The 16,403-nt window shown below is 38.1% G+C and overlaps 1 protein-coding gene and 1 long non-coding RNA gene across 3 annotated transcripts in view; one reads left to right on the plus strand and one right to left on the minus strand.

The window, feature by feature from the left end:
- The window catches only part of NUDT5 (nudix hydrolase 5), a 32,388-nt gene extending 26,456 nt beyond the window's left edge, over nt 1–5,932 (plus strand). Inside the window, exons 7-11 of one of the 2 annotated variants that reach the window (XM_074194119.1) lie at nt 248–343; nt 1,190–1,291; nt 2,273–2,281; nt 2,412–2,465; nt 5,547–5,932. In XM_074194119.1, the coding sequence (XP_074050220.1) occupies nt 248–343; nt 1,190–1,291; nt 2,273–2,281; nt 2,412–2,465; nt 5,547–5,656 (371 nt within the window). In that variant the 3' untranslated portion in view covers nt 5,657–5,932. The other variant, XM_074194118.1, reaches the window with a different exon arrangement.
- Nucleotides 1–16,403, minus strand: part of LOC141493170 (uncharacterized) — a 32,232-nt gene that overhangs the window by 6,718 nt on the left and 9,111 nt on the right. The window lies entirely within an intron of this gene.

Consider the following 16,403-nt stretch of genomic DNA (forward strand, 5'->3'; position numbering starts at 1 on the left):
ATCAATATCTCTTAAACTACCTTATTGATCTTGTCAGTAGGCTTTGCTGACTCCATGTAGTTATTAGGAGAAATAACAAACTCAGATGAACAGATGACATCTACAGGAACTTAGTCAAACTATACTTTTTCTTTCCCTTTCTATAAAGGGACTAAACCTGAGTGTCTCCCCATACCAAGGGCTACATAGGAAGGACTAGTGTCTCCTAGAACCTGGAATTTTATATGAATAAACATTTGATTGACAGGTCTCATAGATGATAATGAAAGCCCAGAGACAGCCGCTCTTCGAGAACTTGAGGAAGAAACTGGTTACAAAGGTGATGTTGCTGAATGTTCTCCAGGTTTGTATTAGTATCATCTTTGAATTTTTTGTAAATAGGTTGAGGATTTTTTTTAACCTAGTCAAAAATCTAACTAGAAACTGCTTTTTTTCAAGTTCAAATGCATTTCAAATAGGAAAGCTTATTTTTAGAGAAATTCTCAGAACAAATTACTTTCTATAAATAAATGTTTAACTAGGAGGATCCATGGGTATAGCTAAACAAGTACTTGCACAGGAGTTGGGGAACAGCTGTGACACTGAGCAAACCAGATTAGGAAATTGGATGGAGATTTTCCTTGTTTCTTTTCACCATCCTATTTGTGTAATTTATTTTTCATTTCCTGTGACTCTTCACTGAGTTCTGCTGTTTACATTTGTTCCCTAGTGTGGGATAGGATCAAGTCAAATAACAACAAGGATATTGTTACCTGAAGTTTTAGTCAGTTTTTCCCTTCTCATCCCACTTTCACCAACACCAACTCTACTGAGCCAGTTGTATAGCCTGACCATACATTAACACAAGTCTCTGAAGCCACTTTAAAGTCATACAAGCAGGGCAGTTTGAGTATGCATAGAAATACTGACAAATGTTTATCCACCTACACTATTCCCTAAAGTCCACCAGAAGACAGTTTCTTTCCTTTCATTAATTACATCTTTCATTTCATTACTAATTTCATGGCTGCTTTTTCTGGGTAAAGGAAGTGACTGTTTTCACAGGTTCTTATTAAGTAGAAAATTGTTTCAAGGGTTCTTGTACTGACTCTGGAATTTTAAGTAAGTGGGACATTTGGCTTTTAAATTCTATGAGGATTAGAATGATGATGATGATGATGATGTAACCCATTGTCTCTTCCTCCTTAAGCTGTATGCATGGATCCAGGTTTGTCAAATTGTACCACACATATAGTGACTGTGATGATTAATGGAGATGATGCTGAAAATGTGAGACCTAAACCAAAGCTTGGTGAGCTTATATTCACTCTTCTTTAAAGTGGTGGGTAGAACAGTACTGATTTCTGAAATATGCCAGCTGCTTCAAACATTTAAAGAAATAAAATCTTGCATAGATATTTTATTAGACTTGCAGCAACTCTCCTCTAACTTTATGTTTATTGTTTGTGGTTGTTTTATGTCTGACCAACTTAACATTTTGTATATGTTGAGTTTCATAATATGTACAAAATTTCTCTATAGCATAAGATCCAGTTTAATCACTGGACACTGGGCATTACAAATACTTAGAAATGTTTACCATAACTATTCATTTAACCTTGTGTTGTAAGACACTGGAGCAGTTTTTTAAAAATCCCTCTAAGGATCTGCCCTTCCATTTGCTTTAGCTGTACTATGACATTAGCATTCATTGAAAAGGTTATGAAGTTCTTTGCCCTATGATTTTCTAGAAAAGATTTTTTTTAGTCTCTAAATATTATTATAGTCTTATGCAACTCATTACCTCAAGAGTACATATGAATTTACCATGCTGCAACATCATATTTATAATGTAATACTTGATTTTTCAGCCACTCTAGTTCAGTCTTAGTAACAGCATTTCAGGGACCACCGTTTTGACTAACATGTTAAATCTCATTTAACTGTTTTTGTAAGGCACATTGCAAAAAACTCTTAAGTTATTTAGTAACATATGATGTGAGATAGTAGCATGGATACACAGAGGCCCTTGTAAAATTTTCCTTTTTAGGGGCGGCTAGGTTGCACAGTGGATAGAGCACTGGCCCTGGAGTCAGGAGTACCTGAATTCAAATCTGACCTACCTAGCTGTGTGGCCTTGGGCAAGCCACTTAACACCAGTTGCCTTGCAAAAACCTAAAAAAATTTCCCTTTTTATTTTAACACATTCTTCTGCCAAAAGATCTTGCAGTGTTTTACTACTCTACTTTTTACTAAACTTTTTTTTTGTTTTTTTTGTGTTTTTTTTTTTCAGGAGATGGAGGTATGTTATTTCCCAGTGATTGCTCTATGGCTAAGTATAGTCATTTTATTACAGATATTCTAGTTGGCTAACAGGCATGGTTGTTGCTGTTATCTTTTGACCTTACTTTTTGTGTGTGTTTTTTTTAAAGAATTTGTAGAAGTAGTTTCTTTACCAAAGAATGATCTACTGAAGAGAATTGATGGTAAGAGAGTTCTACTTTCAATTAACTGTGCCTACATCCCTATATTCTATTCCCTCATACCTCTTTTTGTCTCTTCCTCTTCCTCCCCCTCCTCCCTCACACCTGGGTCTGCTGAACATAATTCCCCAAACTCCTTTGTATAACTTTCTTTAAGTCAAATATCTAGAAATTTGACAATTAGGCTTAAACATTTCTTGTTTTCCTTTTTGTGTTTTCTGAAACCTTTCATTTGGTGCTATAATTAATTATATATTGTTTTTCTTAAAAAAAAAAAAACTTTAGCCTGAATTCCTTTTGACAGAGACATCCCACATAATACAATTGTGGATTTTTATTGTCAACCATATTGGAAAGGATTATATTCCCACTTCCATTCCAGATGGGTTGGATGTCGGTCTTGATTCTTTGTTTATCATAACAGAGAACTCGCTCTTTTCTCATCTAATAAGAAAAACTTTGGAGATAGGGGATAGTAGAATTTTAATGGGGATGGTAGAATTTTTAATAAGAGCTGGGTTCAAATCACACCTCTGTCACATTTGTATGATCTCTGGCAAATCGTTTAACCCTTCTGGGCCTCAGTTTCCTCATCTGCAAAATGAGAAAGTGAACTAGATGATTTTTTTATGGCCTTCTTCTAAATTTATGGCATTGAATTTGTTTTACTGAATCACATGATTTTTTTTTTTTTTTTTTTTTTTTAGTTTTTGCAAGGCAAATGGGGTTAAGTGGCTTGCCCACGTGGCTAGGTAATTATTAAGTGTCTGAGACCGGATTTGAACCCAGGTACTCCTGAATCCAGGGCTGGTGCTTTATCCACTACGCCACCTAGCTGCCCTGAATCACATGATTTCTAACTGGATACTATTCTAGAGATGAGCACATCAGCCTTTTTAAAGGGGAAGTTTTTTTTTTAATCTAATAACAGCCAATGCCTTAAAATACTCTTCTGTCATTCTTTAAACTTTTTTTTTAATGTTTTACATTTCCTGGGTTTTAAAAAAAAATCAAAGGTATGTGTGGATCTAATTGTGGTACTATTTACAAAGACTTTCCATTACTATACTTTTAAAAAACTTTTACCTGAACACTGAGATTCGCCCAGTTAGAACTACTTTAGCAGCCAGACTGAAGAATTTCAGACCCCTGGCTAAGCTCTGTGTTTGGAGTGGGGAACAACTGCCCACAGGACAATAACCTAGCACCCCCCCCCCAATATTCTTGCATTATGCCATGTTACTGCTTCTTTTTTTCTTAGTCCAGGGCTTTCCCTCTGTTAATTATTTACTATTTCTTCTGCATAAAACTTGCTTTTTTTAAATTTGTATGTTGTCTCCCCTGTGAGGTCATGAATGAGGGGGATGTCTTGTGCTTCTCAGTATTTCCAGTCCCTAGCACAGAATTGGGGGGGGGAGCGGAGTAGATGCTTAATGAATGTTTGTTGACTTGAATTACCCTGTTCAGATTATATTTCAGACTCTTCCTCCATGTGGTTAATTGTAGTAGAGAGCTGCTGAGGGCCCTTCCAACTCTGCAGTTGTTATTCGACCTTTTCTAAGAGATCTTAGTTCTTTTCCTGAAATTTTTAATAAAATCTTAAGAACAGTATTTTTATCAGAAGAAATTCAAGCAGGTAAACTGAGCATTCATGACTCCAGTTCTTCATGGATTCCAAGAATAACTTTGTTAAAATTGACTAGGAAATGAAACATTGTTAGTTTTTATTTATTCTTGACATGTTTTGTCTCAGTGAGATTTGTAATAATTACATAAGTTCTGTCTTTTAAGATAAATCTTCTTCAAGGACATGTTTTCTACTCCTAATTGCTTTTTATATATTTACAATTAAGTCTGGAGGGGCTGAACTCTTTGTGGCTTCCCACAAAAACATAAAGAGAACTCCTTCCATAGAAGTAATTGTAGAGAAAGGCCAAATCCTTTTCCAAAGGACCATTAAGCAAAAATAGGGCATGAATCCATGCAGCCTATTCTTGAACAGGAAGTTGAAGAGATGAAACCTAGATAAAAGGTGACCATCTTCAAATAAAACAATCCTTCTTAAGCAGTGCTTAATGCAGTAAAATTTCAAGACCTTCTACTTCCATGCATTAATTTAAATAAATCATGTCCCATCTAGCAGTTTATTCATTAGACTAAAAGAAAATTGGTGCTCCAGCATCAAAAGATACAAATTCCCAACTTAAATGTAATGCATCTGGATCTTTGGTCCTTTCAGACTATTCAGCTCAATAAATATTATTGGGATTCCTATTGTGGGTAAAGTACCAAGGATACAGAAACAAAAATGAATCAAACTCTGATCTCTGTAACACCCTGCAGTCTTGGCATGATGCAGGTGGATAAATAAAAAGTAATTTGAGAGGAGACAAAGTGGGGAAAAAATGACCAGGGATCAGGAAAGATTTCACTTCAGACATTGGGAGTTGGGGAGGAACTAGGTATGGGCCATTTGATCGGAATGCTCATAACACAATGGGGAATAATAATGAACTTAAGTCTAGAAAGGTAATTGGGAGAAAGATTGGGAGGGCTTTTCAATTCCAAGCTTTGGAGTTTGGATTTTATTCTAAAGTAAGAGTGAGCCACTGATACTTTTTGAGGCTATGAAGTACTCAAGTTCAGTTGTGTGTCTTATTAATTTGGCAGCTCTATAGAGGAAGGAATTGAAAGGGTAGAGACTAAAAGCAGGAAAATCAACTAATGGCATTTGCAGTAAGTCCAAGGGGAAGGCGATGAGGGTCCATGGTAGAATGAAGGTCATGTCAATCCCTAGAGTGTCTGAGGTCTGTCCAATAACTACATAGTAATTCTAATGGAATATATTTATAGGGGATATAGCTTAAAAAATTTTTTTTTTGTATTTTTAGAAAGGCAAGATAAATAGTTACCACCAGACATGATGTATCCTTATAATCTTTGGCAAACCTATACTTGATTGTGTGGTCTCTTAAATACCCTCCATGCTTAGCATTCCCTTTTCTATAGTTTTGGGAATGATAATATGATGGGATGGGACAATTGTCTGTCTGTATTCTCATTAGTTTCCTTTGCCTCCTATAGATCTGGTAGCTGATGAACATCTCAAGGTGGATGCAAGAGTCTACTCTTATGCCTTGGCACTGAAACATGCCAATGCAAAACCCTTTGAAGTGCCATTCCTGAAATTCTGAAACTGACAACTCAGTTCTTTGTTTTTATAAATGAGGCCAATCTTTCAGTTTGGACTTTGTATTCATAATAGTTAATGTAGATTTTGAATTAGCTTTTTCATAAAATAAAGGCAATATAGAATGCATACTGTGTTGATAGAATTGTATTATCAGTGAAGTATAACCTAAGGTTTTGAATTTCATATTAGGCTAACTTTGTTATGTAACTTTGAGGAGTGCACAAATAGAAATCCAAAAGTCATTTATAGTTTTGAATAAAACCTCTCCATTATCATGGCTAAATCTACATATGCTTATGGTTATAAAAACACTACAAGGCAGCAGCTAGGTGGCACAGTGGATAGAGCACCAGCCCTGGAGTCAGGAGAGCCTGAGTTTCAAATTCAGCCTCAGACTTAATAATTATCTAGCTGTGTGATCGTGGGCAAGTCACTTAACCCCATTGCCTTGCAAACATCAAATAAAAATAAAAACATTACATGGGGGGGAAAAGTTACTGTGGGAATAATAAAGCCTTTAGGGAAGTTTCTACATGAAAATAGACCTGAACTGCAGAATGAGGAAAATCATTTCCCTCCTCCCCTAGAATATTCCCAGTCCAAGAAACATAATTGAATCTTAAAGTTTAATATAACTTCAAAATAGTTATAAAAGTTCTTTTTAAAATTGATGTTTGGAATACTATCAACATTTACCAGCTACTTGTTTACCCAAGTACTTCTATTCCCTCTATATGCAGATAAATTTGCTCTACTTAGATTCTGGAAAGCAGAACATTTAACATTACTTAATTCTGGCCCTCTTTTAATTCAGATTTACTGTTGGCAAATTCTTGTTTGCCCTTCATTCTCAAAGAAGACCAATGATGTCATGTTTTTGACTTGCACTTGAATTGGATTCAAGTAAGCAAAGTTTTGCAAAGTTAATCAGTCTCACTTTCTCCTCCAGAATCATTGAAGTCCAGTGGCAAGACAAAAGTCAAGATGACTGGCAATGGAAACAGGATGCAGTGACCATGGTCTTTTTTTTTTTATTAGGAGTGTTCAATTTTTTTTCTTCTATTCTTGGTTTTTTTGTTGTTTTTTGACAAAGCAATGGGGTTAAAGTGTTTGCTAGTAAGTCCTCCTGACTCCAAGGCTGGTGCTCCATCCACTGCCCACTTTGGGCTTTCTAAATTAAGATCTTTTCCCAGGTGTCAGTTTGTTTGAGGTCACACCAATTCAATGACTAAGGATTAGGTAAGAATCAAGAGGAAGCAGGGGCTAATTGATCATCACAAAAATATCAACCAAGGAGGGAAACACTCTCAGAGTTTCTGACCAGGAGAGAGAAAACAATTGCTATTTACACTGATGATAATGAATAGTGAACTACAATGGCTTGGGCTGGCAAGTGATAGCCAAATAACTTTAAAAATAAATTAGCCTTCAAATGTTCAATTCCTAATCTGTACTCCTATCCATTGATCTATTCTGCCTTCTTTTATAGAGAACCATCAACTACATATGTGAACTCTTGACTACAAACAGGTTTAATTAACCCAGGGTACCTTGCCTCCACACAAAGGTCAACAAAGAGTCCTATTCGTATCAACTTCAATGGAAAAGAATTCAGAAAACTTTTTTTGAAATCAACAGTATTATTTTCATTTGATAAATGTCATTTAGGATCCCAAGATCCAATTGCTCCTCTTCATAACTTCCCCTATATAAATATTGCTCATTTTGTCAACATAAATAATCTATATAACAATGACATAGCTGTATTTTTGGTCCCAATACTATTTGCCATATTAGCCATCATTTAGACATTTCTTGCCTTTCCTGCCTTCTTAGAAACATTATTAGTCTTTTAACATGTGATGTGCTTCTTTTACCCATATCATATTTTTTACAATCTTAGAACATTTGGAGACTTGGAAACAAATCTAATAGATTTACAGTGAAGATTTTAACTGTAGAATTAAATGACAGAAAAGGTTGGTGGTATCCTAGTCAAGTGCTGATGGCTGGTCCAGGCCTACACTCCCTCATACAAAACCAGAGTGCCAGACAAAACTCTTCCAGATTAAAATGAGAGCAAGCCTCTAGTACCTGATCAAAACCTCATGTCCCCCTCCCCTTGTAGTCTGCCTGTCTTCTCAGGACTTGAAAGAGATTATTTGATGATATAACAAGGTTGTGTTTTTAGGGCATGAGGAGAATCAAGGAGTTTTTTTCATTGACATCAACCAAGGAATATTTTTTTTAGGGTTTTTTTTTGCAAGGCAAATGGGGTTAAGTGGCTTGCCCAAGGCCACACAGCTAAGTAATTATTAAGTGTCTGAGACCAGATTTGACCCCAGGTACTCCTGACTCCAAGGCCAGTGCTTTATCCACTATGCCACCTAGCTGCCCCTAACCAAGGAATACTTTAAAAATTTCCCTGTTCCCAAAGTATCTTTTGGAGCAGATCTATTTGAGGTGTTGTAACAGGCCAGTAATTTGGTATCCAATTGAATATCACATAATCTATTTTCTGATAATGAAAATGTCAACATTTAACTTAATCTTCCTGATCAAATAATTTTTTCTGGTTTGATTACAAACCTGCTTCTAATGGAACTAAAGATGGCCAATTTTACTAAATTTCAAAAATAGAAATGTGCTTTTCTTTTTCAAGATGTATATCCTGATTCTAGAATTGGCTTTCCTAGACTGGCTTTAAAAAAATGAATCTATGATTAAGGAAGGGCAATATAATCAATCCTACATAAAATAGTGTACAACTGATGCTTTTTTGTTATTTATTTGGTAAGCATTATTAAGCTATGTGGGAATAAGATTAAAGAAATGACAAAATCCCTGCCATCAAAGAGCTTCCAGTACAAGGTGGAAAGGGTAAGCATCACTGGCACGGGAAGGGAAGGAGGCAAAGGAGATAAATATATCAGGTGCCTGAGAGCTATATTGAGCAGGAATGAAACTGACCCAGAAAGACAAGGAAAGGTTTCAGCTGGCCTGGATGTGCTCACGTATCATAGCAGAAACTGCAATTGTAGCTCCTGTCTTATAAGAGCTTTCTGTGATTTTTCAGCCCAACTTTTCCATGTGATTTATTTCATAACCAAATGCCCACTTAAATGCTGATGGTAGGTAGATATCCAGGGGTCATATTTTGTTAGCATTAGAAAAAGCAGCATAAAGGAAAGCAGATGGTCTTAAAGTTTGCAAAGCTGCTCTTTCATGCCTATAATTGAGACTCATGAGCAAAGAACGAATGTTTTATAAATGATAGAAGTTCTAATGTTCTCTGAATTCACTTTAATTGCTGTCTCCAGAGAAAAAGAAAGCTGCTCATTGGCAGCTAGTTCTGCATAAATTCTCCTTTAGTAATGAAACAACCAAGTGGAAACCATCTTCATTCCTCCAACCCCAGCAGCCTGCTCCAGCTACAACGAAAAGGGAGTGCTACCTCCAATCTACCATCAAAAACAGAACTCTATTCTCCAACACATGCCAAAGTTAATCAGTACTACCAATCTCTTCAGTCTTTCCCCCCACATCTGTTCAATTGCTGAACTGTCCATTCTCTTTAATCCATTCCTTCCTATTGCTACTACTCCAACTTGTTACTTACATTATTTCCCTTGTGGATTACTACAGTAATAATCTTATTGGTTTCTCTCCTCCATTCTTTCTCCCTTTGCTGTTTTACATACCACCAGTATATGAACCTTCCTAAAGATTCGTCTTTCAGAAAAACTTAGGTTTCCCATTGCTTTGACTACACACTAAACTGACTTTTTTCCTTGAATTTATTTTCCAATTACATACAAAGATAATTTTCAACAACATTCATCCTTTTGAAAGCTTTTGAGTTCCACATTTTTCCACCCCCAGTAGCAAACAATTTAATATAGGTTGTACATGTAAAATCTCATTTAACATCTTTCTATATTAGTCAAACTGTGAAAGAAGAACTAGAATTAAAACCTAGGAAAGAAAAAAATTATAAATGCAGTCTAAAATGATTTTTTAAAACCTCCTATGATATTCATCTCTTCAATATTAACTCTCAAAATTCCCTTAGATGTAACTTCTATTACAATTTGTTCTGCCATTTTCCTAAAAAGATCATGAAATATACATTATATAATCTCAACAGGTTTCTCACAACTGTTGAAGGTAATCCTTTTACACCTTCCTGATTACTTCGCTATTATACTAACCACAGCAACTTCTAAACCTTTTCATCTCTCAAACTTTCTCACCCTATCCTCTTACTGAGAACTTTACTTCTTATTTTTAGTGAAAAAATTGAGGCCAAGAAATCTCTTCTCCTTTTATCATATCACAACACCCAGATAAATTCTACCACTATCTCCTCTGCCCAGTCTCACATAAAGAAGTGGTCCTTCTTAACAAGGCAAACCCACAAAGGAGGTAGAATGGGTTAAGTTATTTCACATAAAAGTCAAAAAGGCTTTTGCAATTGGAGTTGTGAGGGGAAATGAGTGAGCCTTCACTGTCATGGAAAGTAGTTCAGAGAGGAAATGACAGACACAACTCAATTTGGTATAGAAATCTAACCCTAGAGGAAAATAGGAGATGAAAGGGGATGGGGGAAGAAGGGTGGTGTAGGTGACAGAAGAAAGGGAAGATCATAGGAGAAGGTAGTCAGATACAACACACTTTTGAAGAACAAAGAGAAAGGAGAGAGCGAGAGAGAGAGAGAATAAAATAAATGAGGGTAGAGATGAATAGAATGGAGGGAAACACAGCTAGTAATAGTAACTGTGGGAAAAAATATTGAAGCAATTTCTCTAATGGATTTTTGATAAAGAATGCTATGCAAGAGGGAGCCAAGATGGCGACAAGAAGAGATCAAGTCTTAGGCCCTCTCTGATAAAACTTGAAACTAAGGACTCTAACTAAACTTTCAAGAGAGAACCCACAAAGGGACCTAGTGAGGCATTTCTCAAGGTAACCTGGAAAAGAGCAGAAAGGCTCTGCTCCCCGGGGTCGGAGGGGCGGCCGCCAGAGTGAAAGAACTTCAGCCTCCCGGAGGCAGCCCCAGGGCGCTGGGAGCCACAGCTCACAGCAGCGGGGGAGTCTCCTGAGCTGCACCCCGAGGAGCACTGGGCACAAAGTGGGGGAACAGTGGGGGACCTCTGCCAGAGCGAGCACGTGGAGCCCAGCCCTCAGGGCACACAGCCAGCAGCTTGGTCTTTCTGCAGCCCAGATCCTGAAACAGAAGCAGGCAGAGCAGGTAAGCAGGATCCCCCAAGGCATGAGCCCATTGAGCTGAGGGAGGGGAGTGAAGAGAGAGAGAGACTGCAGAGCTCTGTCCTCTGCCTCTGGAACAGGACTCTGGGGCTCTGACCACATTCAGATCCTGATCTCAGTCTAGGCCCTCCCATAGAACAGCAGGGCCCCCCCACCTCATCCCCGTGGCAGAGGGGGGCGCTTATGGTCATTCACAGACCAGGAGGGAGGACAGACCTCACATACTGAGATCCTTGTGGCAGTGTCCCAAAAGCTCAGGAAGCACCCCAAAACCAGGCCCAGGCTGGGAAAATGAGCAAGCAGAGAAATAAGAGGAAGACCATTGAGAAATATTTTGCATATGAGCCCAAGAAGGATCAAAACACTCAGTCTGAAGATGAGGAAGCACAAGCTCCTGCATCTAAAGACTCCAAGAAAAACAGAAATTGGGCTCAGGCTATGACAAAGCTCAGAAAAGACTTTGAAAATCAAATGAGGGAGTTGGAAGAAAAACTGGGAAAAGAAAGGAGAGAGATGCAGGAAAAACATGAAAATGAAGTCAGCAGCCTAGTCAAGGAAATCCAAAAAAATGCTGAAGAAAATAGCATGCTAAAAACCAGCTTAGGTCAAATGGATAAAACAGTTCAAAAAGTTATTGAGGAGAAGAATGCCTTAAAAAGCAAAATTGGCCAGATGGAAAAAGAGATAAGAAAACTCTCTGAGGAGAACAAATCCTTCAGACAAAGAATAGAATTCAGGGAGATTGATGAATTTGCCAGAAATCAGGACTCAATACTTCAAAACCAAAAAAAATGAAAAATTAGAAGAAAATGTGAAATATCTCATTGAAAAAAACAACTAATATGGAAAACAGACTTAGAAAAGATAATTTAAAAATTATTGGAATACCTGATCAGGAAAAGAGCCTTGACATCATTTTCAAAGAATTACTACAGGAAAATTGCCCTGATATTCTAGAAGTAGAGGGCAAAATAGAAATGGAGAGAATGCACCAATCCCCCCGAGAAAGAGATCCCAAAAAATCAACCCCTAGGAATATTATAGCCAAGTTCCAGAACTCCCAAGTCAAAGAGAAAATATTACAAGCAGCCAGAAGGACACAGTTCAAATATCGTGGAGCTGCAGTCAGGATCACACAGGACTTAGCAGCAACTACATTGGAAGCTCGTAGGGCTTGGAATATAATATACTGGAAGGCAAAAGAGCTTAGAATGAAGCCAAGAATGAACTACCCAGCAAGGCTGAATGTCTTCTTCCAGGGAAAAAGATGGACTTTCAATGAACCAGGAGAATTTCAAATGTTCCTTTTGGAATGGCCAGAGCTGAACAGGTTTAATCTTCACATACAGGATTCAGGTGAAGCATGGAGATTGGAGGAGAGGGGGAAAATATGAGGGATTTAATGATGATGAACTGCATGTATTCCTGCATAGAAAAATGACACTGATAATACTCATATGAACCTTCTCAGTTAATAGAGCAGGTAGAGGGAGCTTTTATAGTTGAAGCACAGGAGAAAGCTGAATTCAAAGTTAAAATATGGTGTAAAAAATGGAGTCAATAGAAAAAAAGGGAAATGGAATGGGAGAAAGAAAAAGGAGAGGGGGAATAGGCCAAGATATTTCATATAATAAGTTTTTTTCTTTATTACAATGAGCTATTCCAATGATATGGAAGGGGGGGAGGCAAGGGAGAATGAGGGAACCTTTGCTCTCATCAGAGGTGGCTAGGAGAGGAAACAGCATATCTATTCAATGGGGTATAGACATCTGGAGTAAGAAGGAGGGGGGAGCTGGGGAAAGGGGTGGGATGTGAATGATGGAGGAGAGGATGGACCATGGGGGGAGAGTGGTCAGATATAACACATTTTCTTTTTTACTTCTTGCAAGGGGCTAGGATTGGATGGCCTGCCCAGGACCATAGGGCCAGCTGGATTCTAGGCCTAAGGGGTGGTATGGGGGCTCAGGGCTTCTTGGCCCCAGGACCAGGGATCTGTCTGCTGCGCCACTCAGCGACCCTACAGCAGAGTCAGAGTGAAAGGAGAGAGAAAATATAGTACATGGTAGTGGAGAAATACGAAAGGAGGGATTTGCGATCATCAATGGCAACACTGGAAAAATATGGAAGCAACTTTTGCAATGGACTTATCATAAAGAATGTGATCCACCCATGACAGAGTTGTTGGTGTTGGAACAAAGACTGAAGCACATTTTTTATTACTATTATTGGGGGGAGGGTGCAGAGCAAATGGGGCTGGGTGGCCTGCCTGGGGCAGCATAGCAGGGTGATCTTTGGGTGTCAGAGGCCGGATTTGGACCCGGGTGCTCCTGGCTCAAGGGCCAATGCTCTGTCTGCCACCCAGCCACCCCTACTATGATTACTATTTTATTTTATTTTGGGTCTTTTTTTCCTTCTTTTTGGTTTTTGCAGGGCAGTGGCGATCAGGTGGCTTGCATGTCACACGGCTGGGTGATTGTTGATCTATGGGGCTGGATGTGGGCTTGGGTGCTCGTGGCTCCAGAGCTGGTGCTTCGTCCATTGCGCCACCTGGCCATACCTACAATTATTACTATTTTTTTTATTTTAATTTTTTTCTTCTCTCCTCTCTACTTTATCATCCAAGCAAGTCTATACAAGTCTATATTCATGGGGGGAGGGGTATTTTGTTTACTCTTAAACAAGAATATTTTATTAATGTAAAAAACATTTGTACAAAATGAGAATTAAAAAAGAAAAGAAAAGAAAAAAAAGAATTCTATCCATCTCAAAGACAGAGTTGATGGTATCTGAATACAGACTCAAGCACACTTTTTTTTCTCCTCTCACTTTATTTTTCTTGAGGTTTCTCTTTCTTTGTAGGGGGTGGGAGAGGATTATGTTTACTTTTACAACATGACAATTATCGTAATGTGAAAAATAAAAACAAGGCACATTCTCTGATTGAAACAAGTGATCTCATTCCATCCCATCTTCTCCAGCAGATTACCCCCACCTATCATCCCCACTTTAATACAAACTCTCCATCTACTGGCTGTTTCCTTACTATTTGCAAACATGTCCATGCCTCCATCACTTTTCCCTAGTATCCCATCTCACCCTTTTGTGGCTAACCTTGGCAATTTGCCTACAAGTGCTTTCACATATTTCAATCTTTTTTTTTTCAACTCTACAGTCAGGTTTCTGACCTCATTATCAATGAAATTTCTCTCTCCAAAGTTATAGTGATCTCTTAATTGCCAAATTTAATGGCCTCTTTTCAATTCTCCATCCTTCTTGCCCTTTCTGCAGCCTTTAGTGCTGTTGATGACCCCCTTCTAGCTAGCAATCTGTGACACTACTTTCTACTGGTTTTCTTCCTAGGTATTTGATCTCTTCTTCCTCTTATTTACTGAGTTTTCATCCAGTTCACACCTGCTGGCTTTGGGTGGCCTGCAGAATTCTGTCCTGGGCCCTTTTCTCCTAATATTATTTCTCTTGGTGATCTCATTCAGTTCCTATGGTTTCAATTATTTCTTTGCAGATGATTCTCAGATCTACTTATCCAGTCTTAAACTTCTTCCTAACCTCCAACTACCTATCAGATACCTAAAACTGGATATCCTATAAATATCTTAAATTTATCATATATAAAATTAAACTAAATTTTCCCCAAAAAAATCTTTTCCCTTCCTAATTTTTTTAAATTTTAGAAAGGTTTTATTTAGAGTTTTACAATTTTTCTCTCAATCCCATTCCCTCCCCCGCCCCCTACAGAAGCCAGTTAGCTAGTCTTTACATCATTCCCATAGTATGGATTGATCTAAGTTGAATGTGATGAGAGAAAAAACCATATGCTTAAGGAAGAAACATATAGTATGAGATATAGCACAATTACATAATAAGAAAACATTTTTTTTAAATTAAAGGTAATAGTCCTTGGTCTTTGTTCAAACTCCACAATTCTTTCTCAGGATACAGATGGTATTCTCTGTCACAGACACCCTAAAATTGTGCCTGCTTGCTGCCCTGTAGATATGAGCAAATCCATTAAGGCTGATCATCACTCCCATGTTGCTATTAGGGTGTACAATGTTCTTCTGGTTCTGCTCATCTCACGTAGCTTCAGGTCATGCAGATCCTTTTAGGCTTCCCTGAATTCCCATCCCTCCTTGTTTCTTTTTTTTTTTTTTTTTAGGTTTTTGTTTGTGTTTTTTTAACAAGGCAATGGGGTTAAGTGGCTTGTCCAAGGCCACACAGCTAGGTAATTATTAAGTGTCTGAGACCAGATTTGAACTTAGGTACTCCTGACTCCAGGGCTGGTGTTCTGTCCACTGCGCCACCTAGCCACCCTGCTCCTGGTTTCTAATAGAACAATTGTGTTCCATCACATACATATACCACAGTTTGTTAAGCCATTCCCCAATTGATAGACATTCCCTCAGTTTCCATTTCTTTGTTCCTAATTTTGTTATTACTCTCTGCCACCTCTCCAGTTACTTAGACTCTAAACCTAGATATAGTCTTTGAAATCCTCACTCTAACCCACCATGCCTATCTAACTTGTTGACAAGTCCTGTTGTATATTTTCATCTCACATATTCTTTCTCTGCTACCACCCTGGTACATGCCCTCATTATCTTATGCTTGGACTACTGAAATAACCTGCTGCTTCCCTGCCTCAAGAGTCTCTTCATTCACAGTTCATCCACTCAACTGTAGAATTAATTTTCACAAAGTTTAGATCTGACTATATCGCTCCTCTGCTTAATAAATTACAATGATTCTATCACCTCCAGGATCAAATATAAAATTTTTTGTTTTGAGATCAAAACTCCTCACAACCTGAATCCCCTTTTTCCTTTCCAAGCTTCTTACACCTTACTACTCCCTTTCCAGTGACACCGGCCTTGTGTTTTTCCCCAAGACAGTCTCTGAACTCTGAGCATTTTCACTGGCTGTTTCCAATGTCTGGAATACTCTCCCTTCATATTTCTGCCTCTTGGCTTCCCTGGTTTCCTTCAAGTCCTAGCTAAAAATCTCATCTTTTACAAGAACCCTTTTCTGATCCTCCTTCAATATTTGTGCTTTCCCTCTATGGATTATCTTCATTTTTTTCTATATATTGTTTACATGTAGTATTCATTTTATCTCTCCCCCATTAGACTGTGAGTTCCTTGAGAGTAGGAAGTATTTCTTACTTTTCTATCTGTGATATTTAACACAGTGCCTTACTTAATACATGATTCATTGATTGATGATGTTTGTCCTTCATTCTTTTTTTTTTAGGTTTTTTTGCTAGGCAATGGGGTTAAGTGGCTTGCCCAAAGCCACACAATTATTAAGTGTCTGAGACCAAATTTGAACCCAAGTACTCCTGACTCCAGGGCTGGTGCTTTATCCACTGTGCCACCTAGCCGCCCCCGTCCTTCATTCTTGAAGAAAACCATGACATCAGGGGAGGTGATGCCATGGCAATTTGAATGATTTGAGTGAGGGGGTGC

The sequence above is a fragment of the Macrotis lagotis genome, chromosome 7 (genome assembly GCF_037893015.1).
Source record: "Macrotis lagotis isolate mMagLag1 chromosome 7, bilby.v1.9.chrom.fasta, whole genome shotgun sequence".
In the NCBI taxonomy this organism is placed as follows: Eukaryota; Metazoa; Chordata; class Mammalia; order Peramelemorphia; family Peramelidae; genus Macrotis; species Macrotis lagotis.